The sequence below is a fragment of the Rhinopithecus roxellana genome, chromosome 4 (assembly GCF_007565055.1).
Source record: "Rhinopithecus roxellana isolate Shanxi Qingling chromosome 4, ASM756505v1, whole genome shotgun sequence".
Lineage (NCBI taxonomy): Eukaryota > Metazoa > Chordata > Mammalia > Primates > Cercopithecidae > Rhinopithecus > Rhinopithecus roxellana.
In genome coordinates this window covers 166,357,308-166,382,184 of record NC_044552.1, presented here as the reverse complement: position 1 = coordinate 166,382,184, position 24,877 = coordinate 166,357,308, and the positions used below count along the sequence as shown (strand labels likewise).

The 24,877-nt window shown below is 37.4% G+C and overlaps 1 protein-coding gene across 4 annotated transcripts in view; it reads left to right on the top strand.

Annotated features, from left to right (window-relative positions):
- Positions 1-24,877, top strand: part of FAM184A (family with sequence similarity 184 member A) — a 131,371-nt gene that overhangs the window by 64,349 nt on the left and 42,145 nt on the right. For all 4 annotated transcript variants that reach the window (XR_004056731.1, XM_010353249.2, XM_030928358.1 and 1 more), the window contains exons 2-9: positions 2,625-3,479; positions 4,494-4,629; positions 7,676-7,857; positions 10,573-10,770; positions 14,473-14,595; positions 19,298-19,459; positions 22,277-22,398; positions 22,851-23,001. Coding sequence is in view for 3 of the 4 variants with exons in the window: in XM_010353249.2 (XP_010351551.1) it covers positions 2,625-3,479; positions 4,494-4,629; positions 7,676-7,857; positions 10,573-10,770; positions 14,473-14,595; positions 19,298-19,459; positions 22,277-22,398; positions 22,851-23,001 (1,929 nt within the window). In the remaining variant the exon portion in view is untranslated. The remainder of the gene's footprint in view (positions 1-2,624; positions 3,480-4,493; positions 4,630-7,675; positions 7,858-10,572; positions 10,771-14,472; positions 14,596-19,297; positions 19,460-22,276; positions 22,399-22,850; positions 23,002-24,877) is intronic.

Below are 24,877 nucleotides of genomic sequence, written 5' to 3'. Positions count from 1 at the left end.
TTAGGAGCTTTATGTCAGGAACTGGGGGCAGAGAACAAATATATATTTCTTATGTAAACCAAAAAGTATGAGAGACAGGTCTCAATCAATTTAGTGGTTTATTTTGCCAAACTTAAGGACCATGGTCTGTGACACAGCCTCAGGGAGTCTTGAGAACATGTGCCCAAGGTTACAACTTGGTTTTATACATTGTAGGGAAACACAAGTTACAGGCAAAGACATTAATCAGTATATATAATGTTCAGCCTGGAAAGTGGGACATCTCTAGGTGGGCGTGAGAGGGGTTTTAGGTCATAGGTGGATTCAAAGATTTCCTGATTGGCAATTTGTTGAAAGAGGTAAGCCCTGACTAAAGAGTTGAATTCAACATAAAGAAATGCTTGAGTTTAGTTAGATAAGGGGGTTGTGGAAGCCAAGGTTCTTGTCATGTAGATGAAACCTCTAGGTAGCAGGCCTCAGAGAGAATAGGTGGTAAATGTCTCTTATCAGACCTTAAAATGTGTCATGCTCTCTGGAGAAGACCTAGTATGGGAAGGAGATTCCCTACAGAACGCAAATTTAGTTTACAAGAGGCAGCTTTACAGGGCCATTTCAGAATATGGAATGTCAAACAAAAAAATTTTAGGGTAAAATACTTTGATTTTCTTCAAGGCCTTCAATAAAATACCAAACTCCAACCTAACTCTTGGTATAGCATCACATGATGTTGTTTGGAATTTGGTATTTTATTGCTATGAAGAGTCTGTTTTGTCAGTCTTATGGTCTCTGTTTTAATGTTAACATCAGTCAGTTGTGTCTAAACTCCGAAGTGTAGAGTGCAGAAAAGCCCAGCATGTCCAATCCATAATGAGGCATGTCTGACCCCTCCCTTTCAGTCATGGCCTAAACTAGTTTTTCAGTTTTCTTTGGGGTCCACTTGGCTAAGAGGCGGGTCCATTTAATCGGTTGGGGGGCTTAGAATTTTATTTTTGGTACCCTTGTTATATCACAGATCCTTTCAGTCTTTTATGACCATTTGACTTGGTGGGTGGATATAACCCAAGGGGATGGGAATAGGAAGTTTTCTTGGTTTATAGGCTACCTTTACGTGTAAGTGTGTAAATGAAGGGAGTCCTCCTTGGGATCTGTGTTAGCTTATTGGGGACATAATTTGGAATTTGAAATTAGAGTTTTTTAAAAAACAGAATGTGAATAGGTACTCCTGTTCACATTTTTTCCTGTAGACTTTGCAAAAAGGGATAGCATGGCAAGACAGATGGGTTCCTACCATCTCTCAATCTTTTTACCTTCGGTATGATGGCAGAGCAAGCAAGTATATGGACAGGGCCACTGGATCTGGAAGACAAAGCCCTGTGTGGAGAAAGCGATGTCCCTGTGGTGAGGCAGGCTTCTTGTTTCTTCTGCAAGCACAACTGCAGTCCCAGAGAGTGACAGCCTATCTTTAGCAAGTAGGATCTGGAGTTACTGTGGTATTTGGAGAACCAGCCAGTCTGCCACAGTTGCCTCAGGCTGGATGAATAATTTCTCTACAAAAAATGGCAACACTTTTCCATCATAACTGCAGTTTCTGGTGTCTGATGCTGGAATTCATTTCTAAAGTCAGAGTAATATCACATTAAAATGAGCAAATCTCCAGACACTGATTTTTAGCTGCTGGATTTTTTGATTGTATAGTGTTTACTTCTTTTCGCTTCAGGGGAAAGAAAGTGGACACATCTCTAAGCCTTAAATAACAGTCATGAATATTTCACCGTGTGACCACAGTGGTATGATGGAGGGCATCCAAGGAACAGAGGGAAGGAAGGAGAGTGTTACTGTACAGGGAATATGTTGTCATTTGAAATTAAGGTTGGGACATCTCAGTGAAATCATTAAAACCCAGAAACTAAAATGAAGATAAAGACCTGTACTCAAAACACTGGCTTAGGGAATTGGGTTGCTTGGAGGCAGAGAGAGAATTAGCCAAGGAGTAAAAACTATGGCATTTGAATTATGAAGAGAAAAAGTACAAATTGAGTTTTATAAAGAGATCGCTAGAAACTTGAAGAGAGAAGAGGATCAACTTTAAAAGCAAACTGTAGGGGAATTGGGAAAGGAAATTTTAAAATTTAAAATATTTAAACAGGCCATTACAAAGATAAAAGGCTTTTGGGAAGACTTAGGGCCTAGGGCTTCTCCTCATGTGAAGCCTCTCGTATCTCTAGGACACCAACACAGGGCAGAGTCTTCCTATGAGGCTTTATCTCCTGAGCACCCCTTCACAGTCCCTGGTAAGCTAGATTGGGACATGTGAGAACTCCTTTCTCTTAGGCCAATTGCCTCCTTTGTCCATTTCCTCTTCGCTGTTTCATTTGTAGTAAGAAACAGTCTTAAATTGAATGCTTTAAAATTATAACTAAAAAGTCTTTAAATACAAATCTTAAGATCGTGCTAAGGTAGAAATTTGCTAAGCAAATCAGTTCTGTGAGTACAGAAACAATTGCGTCAAGTTTCTGTATTTAACATTAGCCGTGGCCAATATTGTGTTGCATAGAAAAATATCAATCCAAATGAAACAATTAACTTCAAGTTAGAAAATAATATGGATTCACAATTCTTCTCTCTTCTTACTCAAAACCATGCAGGTAATATATGCTTTAAACACTAAAAATGATGAGCATGAATCTGCAATTCAAGCCCTCAGAGATGCTCATGAAGAAGAAATTCAACAAATTCTTGCAGAAACAAGAGAAAGAATATTGCAGTATAAAAGCAAAGTAACAGAGGAGCTAGACCTTAGAAGAAAGATTCAAGTTTTAGAAGCATCATTAGAAGATCACATAAAAATGAAGCAGCAGGCTTTGACAGAATTTGAAGCTTATAAGCGCAGAGTTGAGGACATGCAACTTTGTGCAGAAGCCCAGCATGTCCAACGCATAGTGACCATGTCTAGAGAGGTCGAAGAGATTAGAAGGAAATTTGAAGAAAAATTACGGAGCTTTGGACAGCTTCAGGTACAGTTTGAAAAAGACAAACGATTGGCATTGGAAGACCTGCAAACTGCACACAGACGGGAGATACAAGAGCTATTGAAGTCACAGCAGGATCACAGTGCCTCAGTAAATAAAGGGCAGGAGAAGGCAGAGGAACTACACAGAATGGAGGTGGAGTCCTTAAACAAAACGCTTGAGGAGCTAAGACTTGAACAGAAGAAACTAATTGAGGATTATGAAGGCAAGTTGAATAAAGCTCAGTGCTTTTATGAACGTGAGCTTGATACTTTGAAAAGGTCACAGCTTTTTACAGCAGAAAGCCTCCAGGCCAGCAAAGAAAAGGAAGCTGATCTTAGAAAAGAATTTCAGGGACAAGAAGCAATTTTACGAAAAACCATAGGAAAATTAAAGACAGAGTTACAGATGGTACAGGATGAAGCTGGAAGTCTTCTTGACAAATGCCAAAAGCTTCAGACGGCACTTGCCACAGCAGAGAACAATGTTCAGGTAAGTAAAGAATATTATATTCAACAAATGGATTTTTTTTCTTTTAAATATATGTATTTTGTAGGCTGGAGAGCAGTCTGGCCCACTTAGAATCAGCTGGCTTCACACCACTTAGACTTTTTTTTTTTTTAACTTTCCTGCTTTTTCTCTGTGAGAAAAATTAATGACAGGATAATTTATATTACCCTGTAGTAGTTATTTCAGAATTTCAGATATTAGGGGCCCAAAAAGACAAGCTTAAAACCTTGTTAATTATTGACTGGGCACAGTGGTACACACCTGTAATCCCAGCACTTTGAGAGGTCCAGGCAGGAGGATCGCGTCAGGCCAGGTGTTAGAAACCAGCCTGGGTGAGTGCACTTAGTGAGATAATACCGTTTCTGGGGGAAAATATTGCTAATTATTTACAAAAGGGTTTTAATGTTGGGCTTAAAGTTTAAATACATTTTTTTCTTTTCCTTTCTCTAATAATGGTTTGTCTGCTAGCTGATATTTAGACACTGATTGAGAAATTTTTCAAACTGTACTTGAAGCTGTCCAAAGCTCTGTAATTTTTCTTCAGATTTCCTTCTAATCTCTTCAGCTTCTCTAGACATGGTCACTATGCCTTGGACATGCTGAGCTTCTGCACAAAGTTGCATGTCCTCAACTAAATTAGAAAGTAATTCAGGTTACTTTCCAAACCTGAATTTAATAGGGGTATTGCACAAGTCTGGGGGCAAAAATGCCGGAAGTCCACAAGTTTTGTTTTGTTGGCTTAGAAAATTTTGTAGCCATGTTTTTAATATCTGTGCAACATTAGAATGGATTAGAAAGTGTAGAATAGCCTTTCCTGATTGGGTCATGTGGCTTATGAAAATATCAAGTTATAAGTCACCAATACTTACAGATTTAAAAATTGGTATATACTTAAGTATGACTTCTGATAGGAGAAAGCTGACCTTATAATTTAAATGAATTACTTAGCTTAGTATTATTCCTACATTTTAATAATGGCTATTTAATCTTTCTTAGGGTCTTCAAAAACAGCTTGATGATGCCAAGGAGGGAGAAATGGCCCTATTAAGCAAGCACAAAGAAGTGGAAAGTGAGCTAGCAGCTGCCAGAGAACGTTTACAACAGCAAGCTTCAGATCTTGTCCTCAAAGCTAGTATGTCTGACCACAGTTTTTGATGTAATGCTTAGCTAAAACCAACACAACACTTTTTTTTTTTTTTTTTTGCGACAGAGTCTTGCTCTGTCGCCCGGACTGGAGTGCAGTGGCGCAATCTCAGCTCACTGCAACCTCTGTCTCCTGGGTTCAAGCAGGTCTCCTGCCTCAGCCTTAACTAGCTGGGACTACAGGCGCACGCCGCCACGCCTGGCTAATTTTTTTGTATTTTTAGTAGAGATGGAGTTTCGCTGTGTTGCCCAGTCTGGTGTCGAACTCCTGAGCTCAGGCAGTCCCCCTGGCCTCAGCCTCCCAAAGTGCTGGGATTACAGGCATGAGCCACCATGTCCGGCCCCAACACTTAAATGTTAAGTTAAGGTAGCATTTGTTTTTTCTTCTAATATTTTAAAACTACTTAAACTGTAAATATGTTAAAGGACTCAATATCTTACTAATTACTTATAAGATACACAAATAACTTTTTTATTTTTAGGAATATATTTTTATAGAAAACTTGAGAGTTAGCAGGTAAAATACCAATAAATTAGTCACTGAAGGAAAAACGGGCTGGGCATGGTGGCTTATACCTGTAATCCCAGTGCTTTGGGAGGCCAAGGTGGGCAGATCACTTGCGGCCAGAAGTTCGAGACCAGCCTGGCCAACATGGCAAAACCCCATCTCTACTAAAAATAACAAAAATTAGCTGGGCATGGTGGTGCATGCTTGTAATTCCAGCTACTTAAGAGGCTGAGGCATGAGAATAACTTGGACCTGGTGGCAGAGGTTGCAGTGAGACGAGATTGTGCCAGTGCACTTCAGCCTGAGCAACAGAGCAAGACTATATGAAAAAAAAAAAAGAAAAGAAAAGAAAAGAAAGAAAAATGAAGCACCCTTTTCAAGAGGTGTTGCCTTTTAAAAACATACATTTTGTTGTCTGGGCGCAGTGGCTTACACCTGTAATCCCAGCAGTTTGGGAGGCCGAGGCCAGCGGATCACGGGGTCAGGAGATCAAGACCATCCTGGCTAACACGGTGAAACCGCATCTCTACTAAAAATACAAAAAAATTAGCCAGGCGTTGTGGTGGGCGCCTGTAGTCCCAGCTACTCGGGAGACTGAAGCAGGAGAATAGCGTGAACCCGGGAGGCGGCAGAGCTTGCAGTGAGCGGAGATCACACCACCACACTCCAGCCTGGGCAACAGAGCGAGACTCCGTCCCCCCCAAAAAATATATATATATATTTATTTTATTTATTTTTTTGAGACAAAGTCTTGTTCTGTCACCTAGGCTGGAGTGCAGTGGCATGAAAACAACTCACTGTAGCCTGGACCTCCTGGGCTCAAGTGATCCTCCCACTTCAGCTTCCTGAGTAGCTGGGACCACAGACATGCACCACCTTGGCTGGCTAATTTTTTAATTTTTTGTAAAGACGGGCTCTTGCCATGTTGCCTAGAGTGGTCTCAAACTCCTGGGCTCTAGCAGTCGTCCCGCCTTGGCCTCCCAAAGTGCTGAGATTTCAGGTGTGAGCCACCATGCCAGCATTTGTTTAGTTTTTAGAGATGGGATCTTCCTCTGTTGCTCAGGCTAGAGTGCAGTAGCATGTTCATAGCTCACTGCAGCCTCAAACTCCTGGGCTTAAGTAGTCCTCTCGCCTTAGTCTCCCCAGTAGCTGGGACTCTAGGTATGCCACGGGCTAACTTTTTTAAAAATGAGGCCTCACTGAAAAAATATACATTTTAAAGTGTTTAAATTAATTGAACTACATGTAAATTATAGCAGTTCATTTCTTAGGGCTTGTTACTAAGGTTCATTTTTATATACTTGCATGTTTCTCAAGTGGCTGGTATGCTGTTTCACAGCCATTACTGGAGGAGGTGGGTGACTTGTGTCAGTTCTGAAGTTATCTTTTGTCTAAGTGTTTAGTGTGCCCAGGAAGGCTGTTTGAGCTGGTTCTTTGAGGATCTCGTTTCATTTTGATTGGCTTATCAATGAATCTCAGATTTTCCTTCCTCTAAAACAATTGCTTTTAATAACCTTTAGTGCACGTTGGAATGACCTGAAGGGTTTGTTAAACTACAGATGCTGGGCCCCACCCTCAGAGTTTCTGATTCAGTAGGTCTGGGGTGGTTCACATTTCTAACCAGAGTTCCCAGGTGATGCAGGTGATGCTGGTCCTGGGTACTTTGAGAACCTCTGCCTTAAACTGTCCTTCCTATGAGACCTTTTTCTTCACTTACTCTTCATCTCTCTGTCTCATACCTCATTTTTCTCCACCTTCCCTGCTTTTTGCTGTCCTTTAAAAGATTCTTTCATAACCTTGCTGTCTTTATCTATGTCTTATACCACCTTGTTGGTTTGTTGGTTGTTTTTATTTGGAGACGAGGTCTCACCATGTTGCAGGCCATAGTGCAGTGACTGTTACAGGTGCAGTCATAGCTCACTGCAACCTTGAACTCCTGGGCTCAAACAGTCCTCCTACCTCAGCCTCCCAAGTAGCTGGGATTACAGGCTCCGCTTTAAGTCTTTATCCGGCCTCTTGCCTGAAACAAATTCAGTTTCAACCAAACTGCTCTCTGCCATCTTTGTTTCCTACATACAGATTTCTTCCACTTTATGTTAGAATTTAAAAATAAAGAGATTAGAAAAGAACAAATCACTCATTTTGACCCCACAGTGTCAGTGCATCCTCTCCCTCCTTCTTTTATTCCCAGGAGACTTTCTTATGAAGCCCCGAGGAGTTGTGCCTACTTCAACCTGTTTAGCTTGCAGTCTTCAAAAAAAAAAAAAAAAAAGGCAGGAAAACGGTGGGAGGTGCAGGAAGCAACATTAATCATGTGAAAATGGCATTTTAATTTATTCTAATGTGCTAATAAGTATTTTCATGTAAATATTTCCATTTTATATAGTGAAGAAACAAAAGGAAAATTTGTACATATAGACCGTTTATTTTACTTAAGTCTAAAGTACAGTTGTGTTATTAAATATAAACTTGATCTCATAGTACAACTGATTTTTAAATTGAAGGGATTTTCTTTTACGGGGGATAGGTCATATTGGAATGCTTCAAGCAACTCAAATGACCCAAGAAGTTACAATTAAAGATTTAGAATCAGAAAAATCAAGAGCCAATGAGAGATTATCTCAACTTGAAGAGGAAAGAGCTTTTTTGCAAAGCAAAACCCAAAGTCTGGATGAAGAGCAGAAGCAACAGATTCTAGAACTGGAGAAGGTAAAAAGTAATGGACACTCCATTCCCTCCCAAAAGAGTTCAGTTTTCCTCTTTTTCAGATTTGAAGTATTTGAAGTATTCCTTGCTATTTCCTACTTTAGTGGTTATTTTTGGTTCTAATTTTGAGGAAATGGGTATACAGCTAGACTATCCTATACTGTGTGTATGTTCACAATATGTGGATAACAATCTATATAATATAAAAACTTAAGACATTTCAACCTATTTCAAGCCAGAAATTGAATAAACTCTTATTTCAGTGGAGTGTATACTTATAGTTAATCGTATTTGTTTTCTATTAATGAAATATATTACTGCATATACACATAGGAAATTTCTGTAGAACTGAAAATATGACAAGCTTCAAGCTCTGAAAATGTATACCAACATATTGAATTTCTAGTTTAACAAGTGAGACATCATTTATAGAGTAATTGCTGTATATATATTCCAGTTTTTCAGATGCCCACAATACCAAGTGGGAGTTTTTGGACATCCTTTTCTTTCTCTTTCCCTCAACGTCTAAGTATTTTGAAAATATCTATTCTCTTTGCTCTTTACTTACTTCCATTAATTCCTTAACCTGGTGTAGTCCTCTCTGACCATCAGTGCACAGACTTTGCTTTTGCCTCAGCCCTCAGTGACATTCTGATTGGTGGACTTGGTGGATCGTATCTTACCATGGTACTTACTAACCACTGATTTACAATCTCTCATCTCTTGGTATTTCACATTCTTTCACATTTTTCTCCTAACTCCTTGGCCTTGCAGTCTCCTTTGTGAACTTGCCTCCTCCATCTGTTCCCTTAGCATTGATGTTTCCAGTATTTTCATCTCATTCTGTGTACTCATTCATTCCAGTAACATCAACTGTCACTTATTCAGGGATAGCTTCTAAATCTTTAGGTCCAGGCCAGACATTTTCTCTGAATTTAAGTCCTTTTATCCTTTCCACTAGATATCTCCATTTATGTTTTTCACAAACATCAAGTTACCATGCCTAGAACTTTCTCCTTTCAAAAGTACTAAGTTTCTTTTACTCCTTATTTCAACCAGTAGCACCACCGTCTATCTAGTTGCTAAATAAAAAACCTGAAAGTCATTCTTGATTACTGTTTTCTCAATCCCTTTATCTGTTACAGAGTTCTGTTGGTTCTACTCCCTTAATATATTTTTATTCCATCCTCCCCTGCTCATACCCATTTAAAGATCGGAGCTTTAGGTACGTGTTATTGCTTGCCTGGACAACTGTCTAGCAGCAATCTCTGATTTCAGTTGGCTCACCAGCCTGCTTCCAAGATGATTGTTTTTAAAAGTATATCATTAACTTAAACTTCAGTGATTTATCCGTCCCTTCAGAAGAAAATTCAGAGTTCTTAGTGTAAAAGACCCCTTCTTGTTATTTTATTCCTGCCTACTTCTGAGCCCCGTCTGTCACCACTTTATCACCTTATGTCCTGTGTTCTATCCAGACTGCTTAGCTGCACTGACTTTCTCTCTCCCTAAACTTTCCCATCTGGTTAGCTACTTGTCGTCTTTCCAGTGCTGCATAACAATAGAAATGGTTATGAATGTAGGCTTTTGACACCAGACGTAGGCTTGACATTTTCTTATCATTAATTTCCTCTGGGCTTGTTGTAAGAGTTAAATGAGAGAATGTCATCACCAGCTCAGACGCTTTCTCTTCTGAAAAGCCTTCCCTGATATCTCTCTGTCTCTGTCTTTGTCTCTCTCTCTCTGACACACACACACACACACACACAGACACACACACACACACACACTTTCCCACCCCATCCCAGTTAGGCACCCTTCTAATATACTCTTATAACACAGGATATACATCTGCATTAGTTCGTTTTGCATTGCTGTAATGGAATACCTGAGACTGGGTAATTCATAAAGAGAAGAGGGATATTTGGCTTGCAGTTCTGCAGGCCGTGCATGAAATGTAGTACTGGCATCTGCTTCTGCTGAGTCCTCAGGCAGCTTACAATCATGGTGGAAGGAGAAGGGGAGCCAGCATGTCACAGGACAAGAGAGGGAGCAGAAAGAGGAAGGAGGTGCCAGCCTCCTTTAAACAACTAGATCTCACGTGAACTCAGAGTGAGAGCTCACTTATCATTGCAAGGACAGCACCAAGCTATTCATATGGGATTCACCCCCGTGATCCAGACACCTCCTACTAGTCATACCTCCAACATTGGAGGTCACATGTCAACATGAGATTTGGTGGGGACAAAAAAATGCAAACCTGTGTCAACATCCCTTTTTCATAGAACTTATAAAACTGTATTGCCACAGTCTTTTGACTTTTTTTCATTATTAGAACTGTGAATGCCTAAAAGGTACTTGATTGGCATTCAAAATTGTATTGAGTGATATCCTTTGAGTGGGTTAACTGGTAAGCCATTTTGTGTACTATTTTGACGTAAAAGGAAGCCCTTTACTCTTAAGCTTGCAGATGTATTAACTCACATTTAGTCTAATATAATAATAGTCTATTTTATCTCTTGCTTTAAAATTTTTGATTTTGTGTGGGCTCACCTGTCACTTTCTGAGAACACTAATGATTTATTCTCATGTTTCATAGTCTAGATCCCATAGCACTCAGTTTATTCAATCTTCCATATTTATAGGGTATTCAAATTACCCTAATAGCAGTAATGAAAAAAGCAGGTGCCAGTTATTGATCTTTGTCTGTTTTAATTTTAGAAAGTAAGTGAAGCAAAGAGAACTCAACAAGAATATTATGAAAGGGAACTTAAAAACCTGCAAAATAGATTGGAAGAGGAGGTGACTCAATTAAACGAGGCCCATTCTAAGACTTTGGAAGAATTAGCTTGGAAGCACCATATGGCAATTGAAGCTGTCCACAGTAATGCAATTAGGGATAAGAAAAAACTGCAAATGGTGAGTAAAAATTTAATTTATCATTGCATTGTAAATTGATGAGATTTCTGTAATAGTCCAGTGTGACCTATATTGTAGAGCAATGATTTGCTTCTTTTTTTTTTTGAGACAGAGTCTTGCTCTGTCTCTCAGGCTGGAGTGCAGTGCAGTGGCGTAGTCTCAGCTCATTGCAACCTCCGCCTCCCAGGTTCAAACAACTCCCCTGCCTCAGCCTCCTGAGTAGCTGGGACTACAGGTGCATGCCAGTACACCTGGCTAATTTTTGTATTTTTAGTACAAACAGGGTTTCACCATGTTGGCCAGGCTGGTCTCGAACTCCTGACCTCAAGTGATCCTCCTGCCTCAGCCTCACAAAGTGCTGGAATTACAGGCATGAGCTACCGTACTCGGCTGATTTCCTTCATTTTGATGACTGCTGTCTTGTAATCATTCTTGAAGTTATGGTTCAAAGAGTAACATACCTGATAGTTCTTGATATGGGATATAGCTTATTGAACTGATATGAGACATTGCTACTTCATATAAGCCATAGTAGAAACACTGTTTTTGCTCTTGAACTGTCTCTTCATGAGACAATCTAATAGGTGTGCTCTTCAGGAACGTTCAACTAGTTGAAAGTACATATTCTCTCGTAGTTAGTTTTCTTCCTTGAGAAAATGATTTATGTTTTATTTTGTTTGTTTCTTCCTCAATTAAGTATTCAGCTTGCTAATAGTAATATATGACAGACAGAATTGCAGAGTAGAAAAAGCAAAGTATCTGATAGACCTTGGCCTTACACTGAGCTCTTTGCTTATTAGCTGTATTACTTTGGGCCCCAAAAGCTATGCCTCAGGCTCCTCATCTGACAGAAGATATGATCCATCTTAAAATGTTCCTTTGAGGATTAAGTCAGATAAAGTGTTGAGTACCAAGCCATGTTCTAGCACATGATGATAAAAGTTAGTTATCAGTACTTCTTACTATATACAGTACTGTTTTGCATCTTTTAAAAAATGTAACTCTTATGACACATTATTGGTTTGATTTCTGACTCATTTTACTGAAGAGGGGATGTGCTCAAGCACATGCAACCGGTGAGACTCTGGCCTCGAACTCAGGTTCCAGATCTGTCAAACCCCAGACATCTAAATACCATCATGTAGGCATTTAGTAATGATGGTTGTTATATATTTCACGAATGGTACTTTACAGTTTACAAAGAGCTTTCTCATATATACCTTAATACTTATGACTTGGAGATTAAAGTTATTTTTATTATATAGATGGTAAAATAGGTTACATAAACCTTGATGATTTCCTCAGAGCCACAATGCTATTAAGAAGAGATAGGATATGAATTGAGATCTGCCTCAGAGTACTTTCCTTTTGTGACACGACTAGCTGGGAAAAATATTTAAGACCTAAACTTAATTTAAAATTCAAATAAAACTTCCTGTTAGAATATTATTTCTTTCTAAACTTACTACTATATGTTTATGTAGCCAGAGACAAAAATTAATGACACATTATTTCTTAAGACTCTGACTGTAGTATTCTGTGTGCCAGGTCACTATTCCAGAACCAGTTTGCACAGCATTAGTTATATGAGGCATGTGCATGCTTAGCAATTCTGGTTGCCAATATCACATGTTCAGAGTTTTACAGAAAAGTGTTCTATGGTAACTGCTTCTTCTGTACTCTCTTTCCTAGCTATCTTTTGGTATTATTTTTCATTTCTACATTCATTTTCACCTTAACCACCTTCTTTCTTATTGGAATAAATTGCATATGTCCTGCCTTTAGCCTTTATTCCTCTCTATTAAGTTATAAGTGCTAGAATCAAGGCATCTTTCACCAATGTCATTTTTACCTCATTACTCCTCATTATCCCTTCATCTGATTAAATTTTAATTTTCTAGCACCTGCCTTAAGCTACTTAAATTTCTTAAAGTCTTTCTTTAAAATATGGTTGCCATAAGACAGATGACATGAAATTTCTGATATGTGAACATATTCACCACCCTATTGCAGCCTTATTTCTACCTTTCTTTTTTTTTTTATCAGAGTAACTTGTGTATCACTTGCTCTTTCTTCCTCTCTTGCCTGTCTACCTCATGTCTGAACCTAAGCTGAAACCAGCCTCCTTCCAGAATAGTCTTCCTCAAGTATCAGATTCTCTCTTAAGGAACATTTAGGTGAAGATGACTTCTCTTTTCTTATTATTCAGTTATCAAAAAGAGTTGTATTGCCCATAACTGTAGTTGACCCACCACAACTGAGAGTGAATGTACAGAGAACCCATGCAGAAAACTGTTAACATAGGAGACTTGAGGCTACCATCCTTAAAAAGGCAAGCTGGCCCTTGGCTGGCATCTGGGAACTTGGATTTCTGGAGGGATCCCTCCATTCCCTAATAAGAATGACTCACTGGCCTAAGCTGTGGCCTAACCACGCAAACAATGTGGTTTATGCTGAACACCTGCTTTCCTTCTGGGAATCTGGAATTTTGACATGTGACAGGAAGATGATACCTGTATGATCGGTCGCCGATAAAATACCTGGGTACTAAGTCTCTCATGAGCTTTCCTAGTAGACAACATTCATACAAATTGTCACAGGTTGCTGGAGGTATTCAGCCTGTCTTGTATAAGGACAACATTTCACACAAGTTGTCACAGATGTCTGGAGGTATGAAGCGTGTCCTGTGTGAGAGGGCTCTTGGAAACTTTGTACCTGTTTCTGGTTTCTGGCAGACTTCACCCCATGTGCCTTCTTCCTTTGTGGTGTGTGCTTTGAGTCCTGTGCTGTAATCACAGCCATGAGTGTGACTGTACCCGTGAATGTAAATCATCAAACTTGGGTTTGTTTTGGGGTCTCTGACACCGAACCTTATTTATTCTTCTTCTCATTTTACACTGTAGAAATATTGAACTGCATGTAGCATACTCTGCTCTTTTGTGCCTTCATGGTGGTTAGCACACGCTTTTTCCCATGGCCAGAATGCGATGTTCCCCTCCTGCTCCATCACCTTTTCTTCTTCAAACTGTGCTTAAACATTGCTTTCTCTCTAAAGGTTTCCCTGCCAACCTAGACATTATTAGTCCCCCTTCGATATACTCCCGTACTCCCTATGCATGTCTAATTTAGTTAATGTTATTTAATTGCTTGATACCATGAGCTTATTAAGGGCAGGCTCCATATCTTATTGCCTTTGTTACCCAAGTGTTAAGTAGCGTGCCTGGCAAATAGTAAGTGGTCTTCAGTAATTATCAGTTTTACCAGTTTTTCTCTTTCATTTGCCTTCATTTTGTACTTGCTCATTCTCTACTATGTTCCAGCGCTAGACCACTGATTTGTAGAAGTGTTACTGGATTTCATTTTTTATGTGAACATAAAAGAATTTGAGGGAAAATTTTTTTTGAATTCAAGACGTAGTTAGAATTTTGTATCTCACATTTTCTGTTTTTTGACTTCAGCTTGATCTAGTCCAGTCACATGCTCTCACCATTTAAAAAATTATAACTACATTGTAAATGAGTCAGAATGATAGAATCTAAGCCACTATGGGTGTCACTGTTAACTCAGATATTGTTAATTAAGGGTAAGGCCAATTTGAAGAGCAAAGTTTCAAAATACAAAACAGAATAGTCTTGTTCTTGGAGTCTTCAAAGTATATAATACTTGCAATTTTGTAATTTTTTAAAAATTTCTTTTTCTAAGGAATTGGAAGAACAACATAACAAAGAGAAACTAAACCTAGAAGAGGATAAAAATCAGCTTCAACAAGAGCTAGAAAACCTAAAGGAAGTACTGGAAGACAAGCTGAATACAGCCAATCAAGAGGCAAGAATTCTTTAGACCTGTTGCCTATGTTATAGATATTAATAATAATAACTTATTCTGGTGACATTGTATAGGTAGGTGAGTCTCAGTGAAGGTAAAATATCTAGAATAAAAATAATTTAAAAACTTTAATTGATGTTGAATTTTTCATGACACTCTAGTTATGTTCCACCAGGTAAAATTTACTGTCAAAAGCATTAAGGTGCTGTTGTGGGGAGAAGCAAAACAAAATATCACCACATAGGAAAAGTACAAAAGAGAATTCTCTGCCCTTTTGCCAAAAAATAGCTTATTATTCTCTATACCGCCTCTTTTTCTACAATTTCAACAGAAACTGAGGATGGTAGCTAGAATCAATAGGTTTAGTCTGAATTACAGTCTGTGACATTGCTCTTTTAAGACTAGATATAAATGAAAGAGGAGAAAAGAGGGAACTTACAGCTCTTCTCCAACCTCATATCAGCAAAGTTCCAGGTGGGTTAAGGATTGGAATATAATATGAAAATCATGGATATAAATATAAATAAAATATGAAAACAAAAATAACAAACCTGAGGACAAAGAAGGCTTTTTGATTATGATAACAAAGTTATGAATTGAAACATAGAATATTTGTACAGTTAAAGCTAAAACTTCTTTATATCAAAACACACCATAAGCAAAATTTAGAAAGAGGAAAAACTGGGAGAGATGAAGTAAGAGACTGACAGATTGACCAACAAAGAATTCAGTGTCTTTAACACTTTAAGAGTATTTACAAAACAGTAAGAAAAATACAGACACCCAGATTATCTTTTTACAAGCCAAAGATGAACGTGAAAAAAAAAATTGCTTCGTATAATTTAAGAACTGGAAATGAAATCAATGAGATGCCATTCCATTACCATAAAATTAACAATGATAAAAAAAAATTGAGACCATGCAGTGTTAATAAGGGTAAAGAAATAAGCACTCAGAAACTGCTGATGGGGATACAAAATTGTATAATTTTCCTGGGAAGGGATTTATTGGCACATATGAAAGCCTTAAAGAAAGGCTTTAACTCAACAATTTCATTTTTGTGTATTTAACCTACGCAGATAATTACGGATTGTTGACAAAATTTCAGCACTTTTTTTAGTAGAAGAAGTATAGAAAAACTTAAATTTTCTCGGAAGTCTGTCTGCCTAGAATAAAGGGAGTCTTTTCCTAGTTCACACAAGTTTTGTTTGCTTCTCTTTCCATGTTCTGGGACTGCTTCCACGCTGAGGGTTATTGCCTTTTTCCTGCTTAGAGGCACACATGGCCTAGCAACTGCCTTGGTACAATACAAGGTCAACAAAATGAAGGCATTTAGGGTCCTTCTAGGAGTTAAATACCTTCATTCCAAGATGTTAGAGATTTTATTCTTAATTGCTAGTAAGTATATATGAATTTTTTCTGTAATTGACTAATTCATTCATTTATTTAATAAATATTGAGTGGCTATTAGGTACCAAAGCACTGTTACACACTGTGGTTTCAGTGATAAGTCAGTCAGACGTGGTGCCCACTACTATGGAGAGACAGACACAAAAACAAGTAAATACAAGTTTGATGCATATTACAAAGGGTGGTAAGTAATTAACAAGGGCTTGTCAAAATAATAAATTTAGGAAAGCTTATGCAAAGGCCCTGAGGCATGAGAAATCTCTAGGAATTGTAAGAATACCAGTTGTATTAGTCTGTTTGACTGCTGCTAATAAAGACATACCTGAGACTGGGCAATTTACAAAAGAAAGAGGTTTAATTGGACTCAGTTTCATGTGGCTAGGGAGTCCTCAGTCATGGCAGAAGACAAGGAGGAGCAAGTGACATCTTACATGGATGGCAGCAGGCAAAAAGAGAGCGTGTGCAGGGAAACTCCCATTTTTAAAAAACCATCAGATCTCATGAGACTCATTCACTATCACAAGAACAGTGCAGGAAAGACACAACCCATAACTCGGTCACCTCCCACTGGTTTCCTCCCTTAACATATGGGAATTGTGGGAGTTACAATTCAAGATGAGATTTGGGTGGGGACATGGCCAAACCATATCACCAGAAAAAATGGAGTGTGATAGCAACTATAATAATTAATATTTATGTAGTGCTTACTGAGTCCCAGACTTTGTTTTATATAGCCTCTTCTTTATACTGTTCTCTCCTTTAATCCTCACAGCAACCCTGTGCAGTAGATACCAGTTACTAAGGCACAGAAAAGTTAAATAACTTGCCCACGTCAGCACATAATAAGTAGGTAAAGTCAGAATTCCATTTCAGGTAGTATGCTTTCAGAGCTCAATTCTTAACCCTAGCACTACTCTTTCTCTCAATGAGTATATAAAGACCAAGAAGAAGAGATGCCATGCTGAGGCTGGAGATTTCAGCAGGGCCTATGCGTGGAGGTCTTGTAAGCCCCATGAAAGATTTCAAAAGTTATCCTAAGGGCAGTGGAAAACAGTTGAAAGATGCTAAGTGCAAATATGATGCTTGCACAGTGGATGGGGCTTATGCTCATGTCCGTATTTGTAATTTATAAAAACCTCACTCTGGTGTTGCAAGGACAGTGGATTAGAGAAGAACAAATACAGAGAGATGGATATATCAGGGAGGAGGTTTCTACTTACTGTATTCCCTCAGTTTGTACATTAATAAGGAGAATCTGTGTATTGATTTCTATTGCAAATGACAGAAATCCTAGCTCAAACTAGCCTAAAGAGAAAGAAAATATAATTGACTCATATGACTGTAAAGTCCAAGAATAGTGTTAGCATCAGGCAAGACTAGATTCAGAACTGAAATTGTGACAATAGAACTCAGCTTTTCTTTTTCTCTTAAATTGGGTTTGTTCTTTGGGTTGACTTCATGCTTCAATCATATATTCCCTGAGGTGTGTCTGCAGCTGGCAAAAAACCTTTTCTAGGAGCTCCTTTTAAAGTCCTGAGATCACTGTGACTAGATAAGCTTAAACCATGTGCCTGCCCCGAACCAATCCCCATACCAACAAAATGAGATGACCTTATTGGTTTATGCTTCAATGAAGCGCTTCATTCTGGAGTTTAAGTTGAATGCTTACTAAGACCACATGAACCGATAAAGAATGTGAGTAGATGCCCCAAATGCCATAAGGAGATTTTGTTATTGGGAGACAATAGGTGTTTTCTCCATGTATCCATTTTTATTGTATTTAAGAAAACAAACTGATAGTTATGTTCAACACTTACTTTGCTTTTTATATTTTGTTACGTTTAACTTTGCAGAAGTTTGAAGTTTTTGCTTATTTAAATATTCTATCTCTAATTAGATTTGTAATGGCTTTAATAGGGCTTCTCTTTGAATTCTTTACATTGTTACTAGAATACTATTCTTTTTGTTTGTTTGGTGTTTTCTTGAGGCGGAGTCTCCCTCTGTTGCCAGACTGGAGTGCAGTGGTGCAGTTTCGCTCACTGCAACCTCCGCCTCCCAGGTTCAAGCAATTCTCCTGCCTCAGCCTCTCAGGTAGCTGGGATTACAGTGGCGCGCCACCACGCCTGGCTACTTTTTGTATTTTTAGTAGAGATGGGGTTTCGCCGTGTTGGCCAGGCTGGTCTTGAACTCCTGACCCCAGATGATCCACCTGCCTCGGCCTCGCAAAGTGCTGGGATTACAGGCATGAGCCACTGCGCCCAGCCCTAGCATTCTTTATAATTTAGTTTATGGAAGAATTTTACCAAACTTTCAAGAAACAGGTGATTCTTTTGCTGTGAAAATACTTCAGATTACGGAAAAGATATGTAGCTCCCCTAATTATCTTATGAGATTAGCATTCCTTTAGAGACACCAACAAGATAAAATACTACCACCACCAGTATTGCAGAGCATATACCTGCATGGAGAGGGGACCAGAAGGTTGTGCACCCGGGGAGGGAATAGTGGGTCAGAGAAGGATTGAAGGAGAATTTGTTTTTTTGTAATGTCTGTATTTCCAAGGAGAAATAAGTATTATTTTTAAATTATCAATTTTAATTTTTGTAGAAATTTCATAGGCTTGCCATTTTGTAAGAAAGGGGTTTTTACTTTATAGCATTGTCCAAATAATTTGAAATATTTCATGTATGTATTTTAGTATTCGTAACTTTACAGTAGGGATATGCTTAATCAACAATTGTCTGTTAGCTCCTAATTTCAAGAGTGTATGAATTCAACTCTTAAAGATTTCATGAGACAAATTTTGTATGGAAACAGAGGAATCACAACTTACTCTAGTTGATAATACATTTACCAGCTTATCAATATTGACCTAAATTTATCTCCTTTGCAAATAGGAGATAGAGACTCAAATGAAATATGCGATTAACTTTTAAAGAACGATTTTTAAGATATTTTTCTCTAAAATTTTGTTTTACTCTTTTATATAATCTTTATCTTGCTTCAGCTTCTTATAGGTATTTTATTATATGGTAGAACTAGGAATTCTCTTTGTTAGACAAAGGTATGTCTATTTCTCTACATGGTTGTCTTGAAAAAAGAAAATCTTAAATATGAAAGTCTTTTCAAAACACAACAGAAGAAAACTGTCATGGTTATTCGAGTACTTTTTCCAAATTAATCAGGAAATTGTCCATTCAGTAAAATTACAGCCAAAATAGGAAGAAATTGTAAGACTATTTTGCTATTCTATTACAATGAAGTATATTAAAAGTACCCTATTTACTTACAGATTGGCCGCCTCCAAGATCTGGTAAGGAAAAGTGAACAGGGTCTTGGCTCTGCAGAAGGTCTTATTGCTAGTCTTCAGGACTCCCAGGAAAGGCTTCAGAATGAGCTTGATTTGACTAAAGACAGCCTAAAGGAGACCAAGGATGCTCTATTAAATGTGGAGGTAATTTCATAATTCTACTATAATCTAAACAGCAGCAAAATAGAAATATAATTTAGCCATTTGACCTACAGCTATTTAAACAGCGGATTGTATATAATTAGTGTATTAGTTCTTAGAACTTCCATAACAAAATACTACAAACTGGGGAATTTAAAACAACAGAAATTTATTCTCTCACAGCTCTGGAGGCTAGAAGTCCAAAATCAAGGTGTTGGCACGGCTATGTTCCTTCCTAAACTCTAAGGGAAGATCCATCCTTGTATTTTCCAGCTTCTGGTAGCACCAGGCGTTCCTTGGCATTCGGCAGCATAATTTCCGTCTCTGCCTATCTTCACATCTTAAAAGGATACCAGTCATATTGGAACAAGGGTTCACTCTACTCCAGTTTGACATCATCTAAATTTAACACATCTGTACTGACCCTGTTTCCAAATAAAGTCACATTCTGAGGTACTGGGAGGGTAGGACTTCAATATATCTTTTAGGGGACACAGTTCAACCCATAACAATTGGAATGTGCAGTTCTTTTACTGGTAAGAGTTAGAACTCTCATATACAGCAAGTAAGTGCTTCTCTGTGTCTGCAGATTTCAGGAAGACTCTGCCTTTTTTCTTCCACTCTCATGAAGCACAGCAAAGATTTAGATTTTCTTAGATAGTAGAGAAAAATAATCCATAAAACTGGGTGTGTCGTACCCAGGGAGTTTTTAATCTTTTTCTTCAGAGAGATGGTTTAGACTGTAGGCTTTGAAGTCAGGTTGGTTGTGTGTAAATTCTGAATCCACCACATAGTGTGTAACTTTGGGCAAAGCCTCACCTTCCACATCTGCACAATGAAGGAGGGGTGGGGGTAGTAATACTCTTCACAGCACTATTGTAATAATTGAATGAGAGAAACCATTTACAGCATAGTGCTTAGCAAAATAGTAAACACTCAGTAAATATTGCCTTTTACTAATATTATTTCAAATTTTCTTTAGTTTAGAATTGGTGACATTTCAAAAGCATATAAACAAGGGCACTTTAGTGAAAATAATTACATTTGTATTTTATCTATAATTATATTCTGTGTGCATTGAATATTTATTATCTTCCATTTTGAATTAGTGTGACAATAAATTACTTCATTTTCCTCAAATCTTCATTTCCTTATGTTTACCTTTCTCCAGTGGCTGTGTGATATGACAGTTTTAATATATAACAAGAAATAATTGGAATTTAAAGCTAGTATAATATACAACTTGATATATTTAATTTCTCTGATGCCACATATATTGACTATAATCTTGATGGTAGCATTCTATGGTGTGAAACTGAACTGGGTGACCAAACTATATTAAGATGTGTTTTTTCCATTGTCAAAAAATAAAAGGAAAATGGTATTTTAAGGTAATACAAATACATTTAAAAGTAAACAGTCAAAATATTTCTAATGAATGTTAGTTGAATATAGGTTGTGTTTATATGGTCTAATGTATGTTCTCTCTTGCCTTGGTGTCACCCAGTTCCTGACTTTAAGGTATTTTATCCTGGTTGCCTTTCCCCCTGCTGTCCTGGCACTGAGTTTTGGGCTTAGTGATTCAGTTTCATTTCTTTCAGGTCTTTTTTCATATTTACATTGTACTTCTGTCCAGTAGTAGAAAATAATAAACATTTTAAGCAAAACTCTATCAGTTGTTCATTTTCTGTTCTGCTGGGCAGAATTTTAACTGAGAAAATATAGATGCTGCATCCTGGTTTACCACAACTCTGTGTAAGCTCCTTAAGACCAAGTGTTTTTTTTTTTTTTTTTGTACCTCTTTTCCTCTGCCCCAATAATATCTAATGGTGTACTTTGCATTGAGGAAAAGAAATACTTTTTAAGCAATCTACTCCATTTAATGTTGCCTTTGGTGAAAAATATAGAAGTTACTAGAGGCAGAACACTTAGTAAAAAGAACAGTTGGCTGAGATGGCTGCCTTCAGTTTTCAATACTCACTGCTTAGTAGCCAGGCTGACAATGTAGAATGGCAATTTCAACATTGGCGTGCTTTTTTATCATTAATCTGGGTATACCCTTCAAAAACTGCCACACCACATGTCATCAGCAAATGGGTGATCTCGAAAGGGTCATTGTGATAACAGGAAGATAGACCATCATCTGCTCCTCTTCTGCCTTGTGCCCCGAGAGCAGCTGCTCTGCTGGCAGGGGCTGATGGCTGCCACTGTTGTCCAAACAGGTCACCTCTATCCCCAGGCTCCACAGAGCCACTTGATTCATGCTAATCTACAGGAATTTTGTATATATTGCCGCATATTACCGTAACACCAAACACATGGACAATTAGTTTGAAGTTACATAATAAAAACAGTAGCCTAAATTCTGCATACTTATTTTTATCGTGTCAGTTAGGTACAGCTATATACTTAAGTTCTGAGCAAGTAACATACTTTTGAATATGAGTATGAGTGAATTTGAATAACATATCTATCTATGTAATGGGTGTACAGGTGAAGGTAATTGGATGATCAATCTACCATTAGATACTTAATATATGTAAAGTGTAATTAAGATGATTAGTGCTGACTTTAAACTATTTAAATAATTTGTGATATAAGCCTTAATAAAATATAGTTTAGGCAAGAACATTTAAAATATAAAATTTGTTTTACATATTTTATTTTCAGAAAATCTTGAGTCATTTTCATAGATAGCATTATCAATTATTGGGCTGTAAGTATTTAAAATTAAAAGTTTTAATACAAGCACTTATTTAAAATAACCAGCAGTGTTTGTTTTTGAAGTTTAGTCTTCATTGAAAAGTTTTTATTCTTCAGGGTGAGCTAGAACAAGAAAGGCAACAGCATGAAGAAACAATTGCTGCCATGAAAGAAGACGAGAAGCTCAAAGTGGACAAAATGGCCCATGACTTAGAAATCAAGTGGACTGAAAATCTTAGGTACATTTTCTGTTCTGTAATCTTCGCAATAAAGACATACAAGAAAGTTTTTCTCTTGTATAACTCATATTATCCTATTGTTAAAGACATAGTTGCAGTATTTTAAATTGAAATTTCCTGTGATTAGAGACAGAGAAATTGGATTTTTTTTCCCGTTCGAATTCAGATTTACTTTTTTATTTCCTTGAATATAAAATAGGCAGAAAACTAACCTGAAATCAGAAGACTTATTTGTTCTGGTACCTATTCTGCTGTTAATAAATTGATAAATCAGTGATATTGGGGTAAGTTACCAGTTTACTTTACAGCCCTTAAGTAAATAATCTGCTTTTACTCAGCATCATAGACTTTTGAAGAGGATTAATTAAGCACTTAAAAAACCGGTGGACTCTATTACAGTCAGTGAGAGGAATAATTCTCTTTACAAAGTAAATGGGTTTGTTTTATTTTAGGCAAGAGTGTTCTAAACTTCGTGACGAGTTAAGGCTCCAACATGAAGAGGATAAGAAGTCAGCAATGTCTCAACTTCTGCAGTTGAAAGAGCGAGAGAAAAACGCAGCAAGAGATTCATGGCAGAAGAAAGTAGAAGATCTCTTAAACCAGGTAATTAATAATCTGTACATGGTAAAAGTTCATTTCCCTTGACATTCTCTAGCTAGGGAAACATTGTAAAACTCTGTTAATTCACTGTATTTTGTCATTTTTCATGGGGCAAACTTAACATTTTTACAAATACATAAAACCAGGAAGATGTGTTTATAAACTTATACATTGTGCTAAATCATTGTTGTATATGCAGTATGAATACTGAGAAGAATGTATTATGATTTTTTAGTTTAATATTTGGCCTGAATATATTTAAGATTTTAAATGGGAAAGTTACCTATTTTTTGAAAGTATACCATCTTTTTTCATGTTATTAGATACTGTGTGGGCAACAGAGGGTAGAATTTATTATATGTATCGTGATTACCTAAAATCACTTACCAAAAATGAACAGCTTACTTTTCTCACCAATGGAGCGTTGCCTGCTATCCTTCAAAATACTTTAAGCCCCTTAGAGTATAACATAAACAAAAGGTAGTAATATTCCTAAATCTGTGTTCTTATGTTATGCTTGCTTATTTCCATAACATTTGTAACTGTAATTAAAAGAATTTGCACATTTTCACTCATTTACACAACTTGTAAATTTATTAATTCTTAGCATTCTTCCACAGAGTGAGTCATTAAATAGGATTAACTGCATGAATCACCAGTTGACAGGCAAGTGCAGAACTTAGACAGGAAGCAGCTCAATAATGTAGTGCCAGAAACCTACCGTTATCTTTCTTTTTGTGAGCATGATGAATTTCAAAATAAACAGGATAGACTTTTTGTAAGGTCATTTGTTACATTGCTACATACATGCAGTGTCTTTCAAGAATACTAGGGGCCTGCCAATTTGTGTCTGGTATCTCATAATAATTTATAATGTTACTCTGAAAAGAGGGAATACATGTGTATGTTTACATTTGTGTATATGTGAGCTTTTGTCAGTCACTTTGAAACTCAGACAAAAGTAAGAACATGGAAACAGCTTTTACTAGAATTTGGACACCGCATCAGCATTGCTTATGATAGACTTACTTTACATTCCTTTTAGGGACCCAGAAGGACAGATTTTGCCGGGTGGAGTGGTACTGATTTATTAGACGAGTAGTAAGATTCTGCACTTAGAAAGATTAAATTAGTTTGATTATTTAATAAATATGTATTTTTTCAACCAGAAAGTATTAAACATAGACAGTTTTTGGCTGGGTTTGCACTGTAAAGTGGCCTACCACTTCTCCTGCCTATTTTCTATTAAATAGTTTTATTTGTTACTCCTTTAATCTCTTGTATTAATTTGTCGGATGTCATCCATACATCTCTGAATTTTGTTTTCTTCTCTTTTTCCTTTGGGTGTCTATTCTGCAGTGTTCTTTCCTGAGAGGGCCTAATGCTGTGCATCTTGTGGCTCTGTATATCATAAAATAATTTTACATATTAGCTCCAGTTTTTGCCAGCTTTACAGAATTTCTAAATCAATTTTCAAAGCAGATTAACCATAAATATCAAGATAACCAGGAATTAATGGGTTCCAAAGGTAAAACTATTCTCTGATGCTCCATGCCATCAGACCACTTCCAATATTATAATATCTTCCTTTCTCCCGACTTCTAAATTGTTTAGGCACACGCATTGCCATAGAGAAACTGGCAAGTAGCTGTTGCACTCCAGGATTGTCTGTGCCTGAAGAAAATTAAGAAAGCAGGTGCACAAAAAGATGCCCCATTAAAATAAAAATGGATATGATGCTTTCAAGGTTTCATTCTTTCTAGGCATATTAGATGACAAAAAATTATAGTAGGACCAGTGGTTCTTTTTAAATGGAATGTCATTATGGACGAAACCTTCCTTCTTGGCTCTTCGGATCTTGTTCTCTGGACTCCTTTGG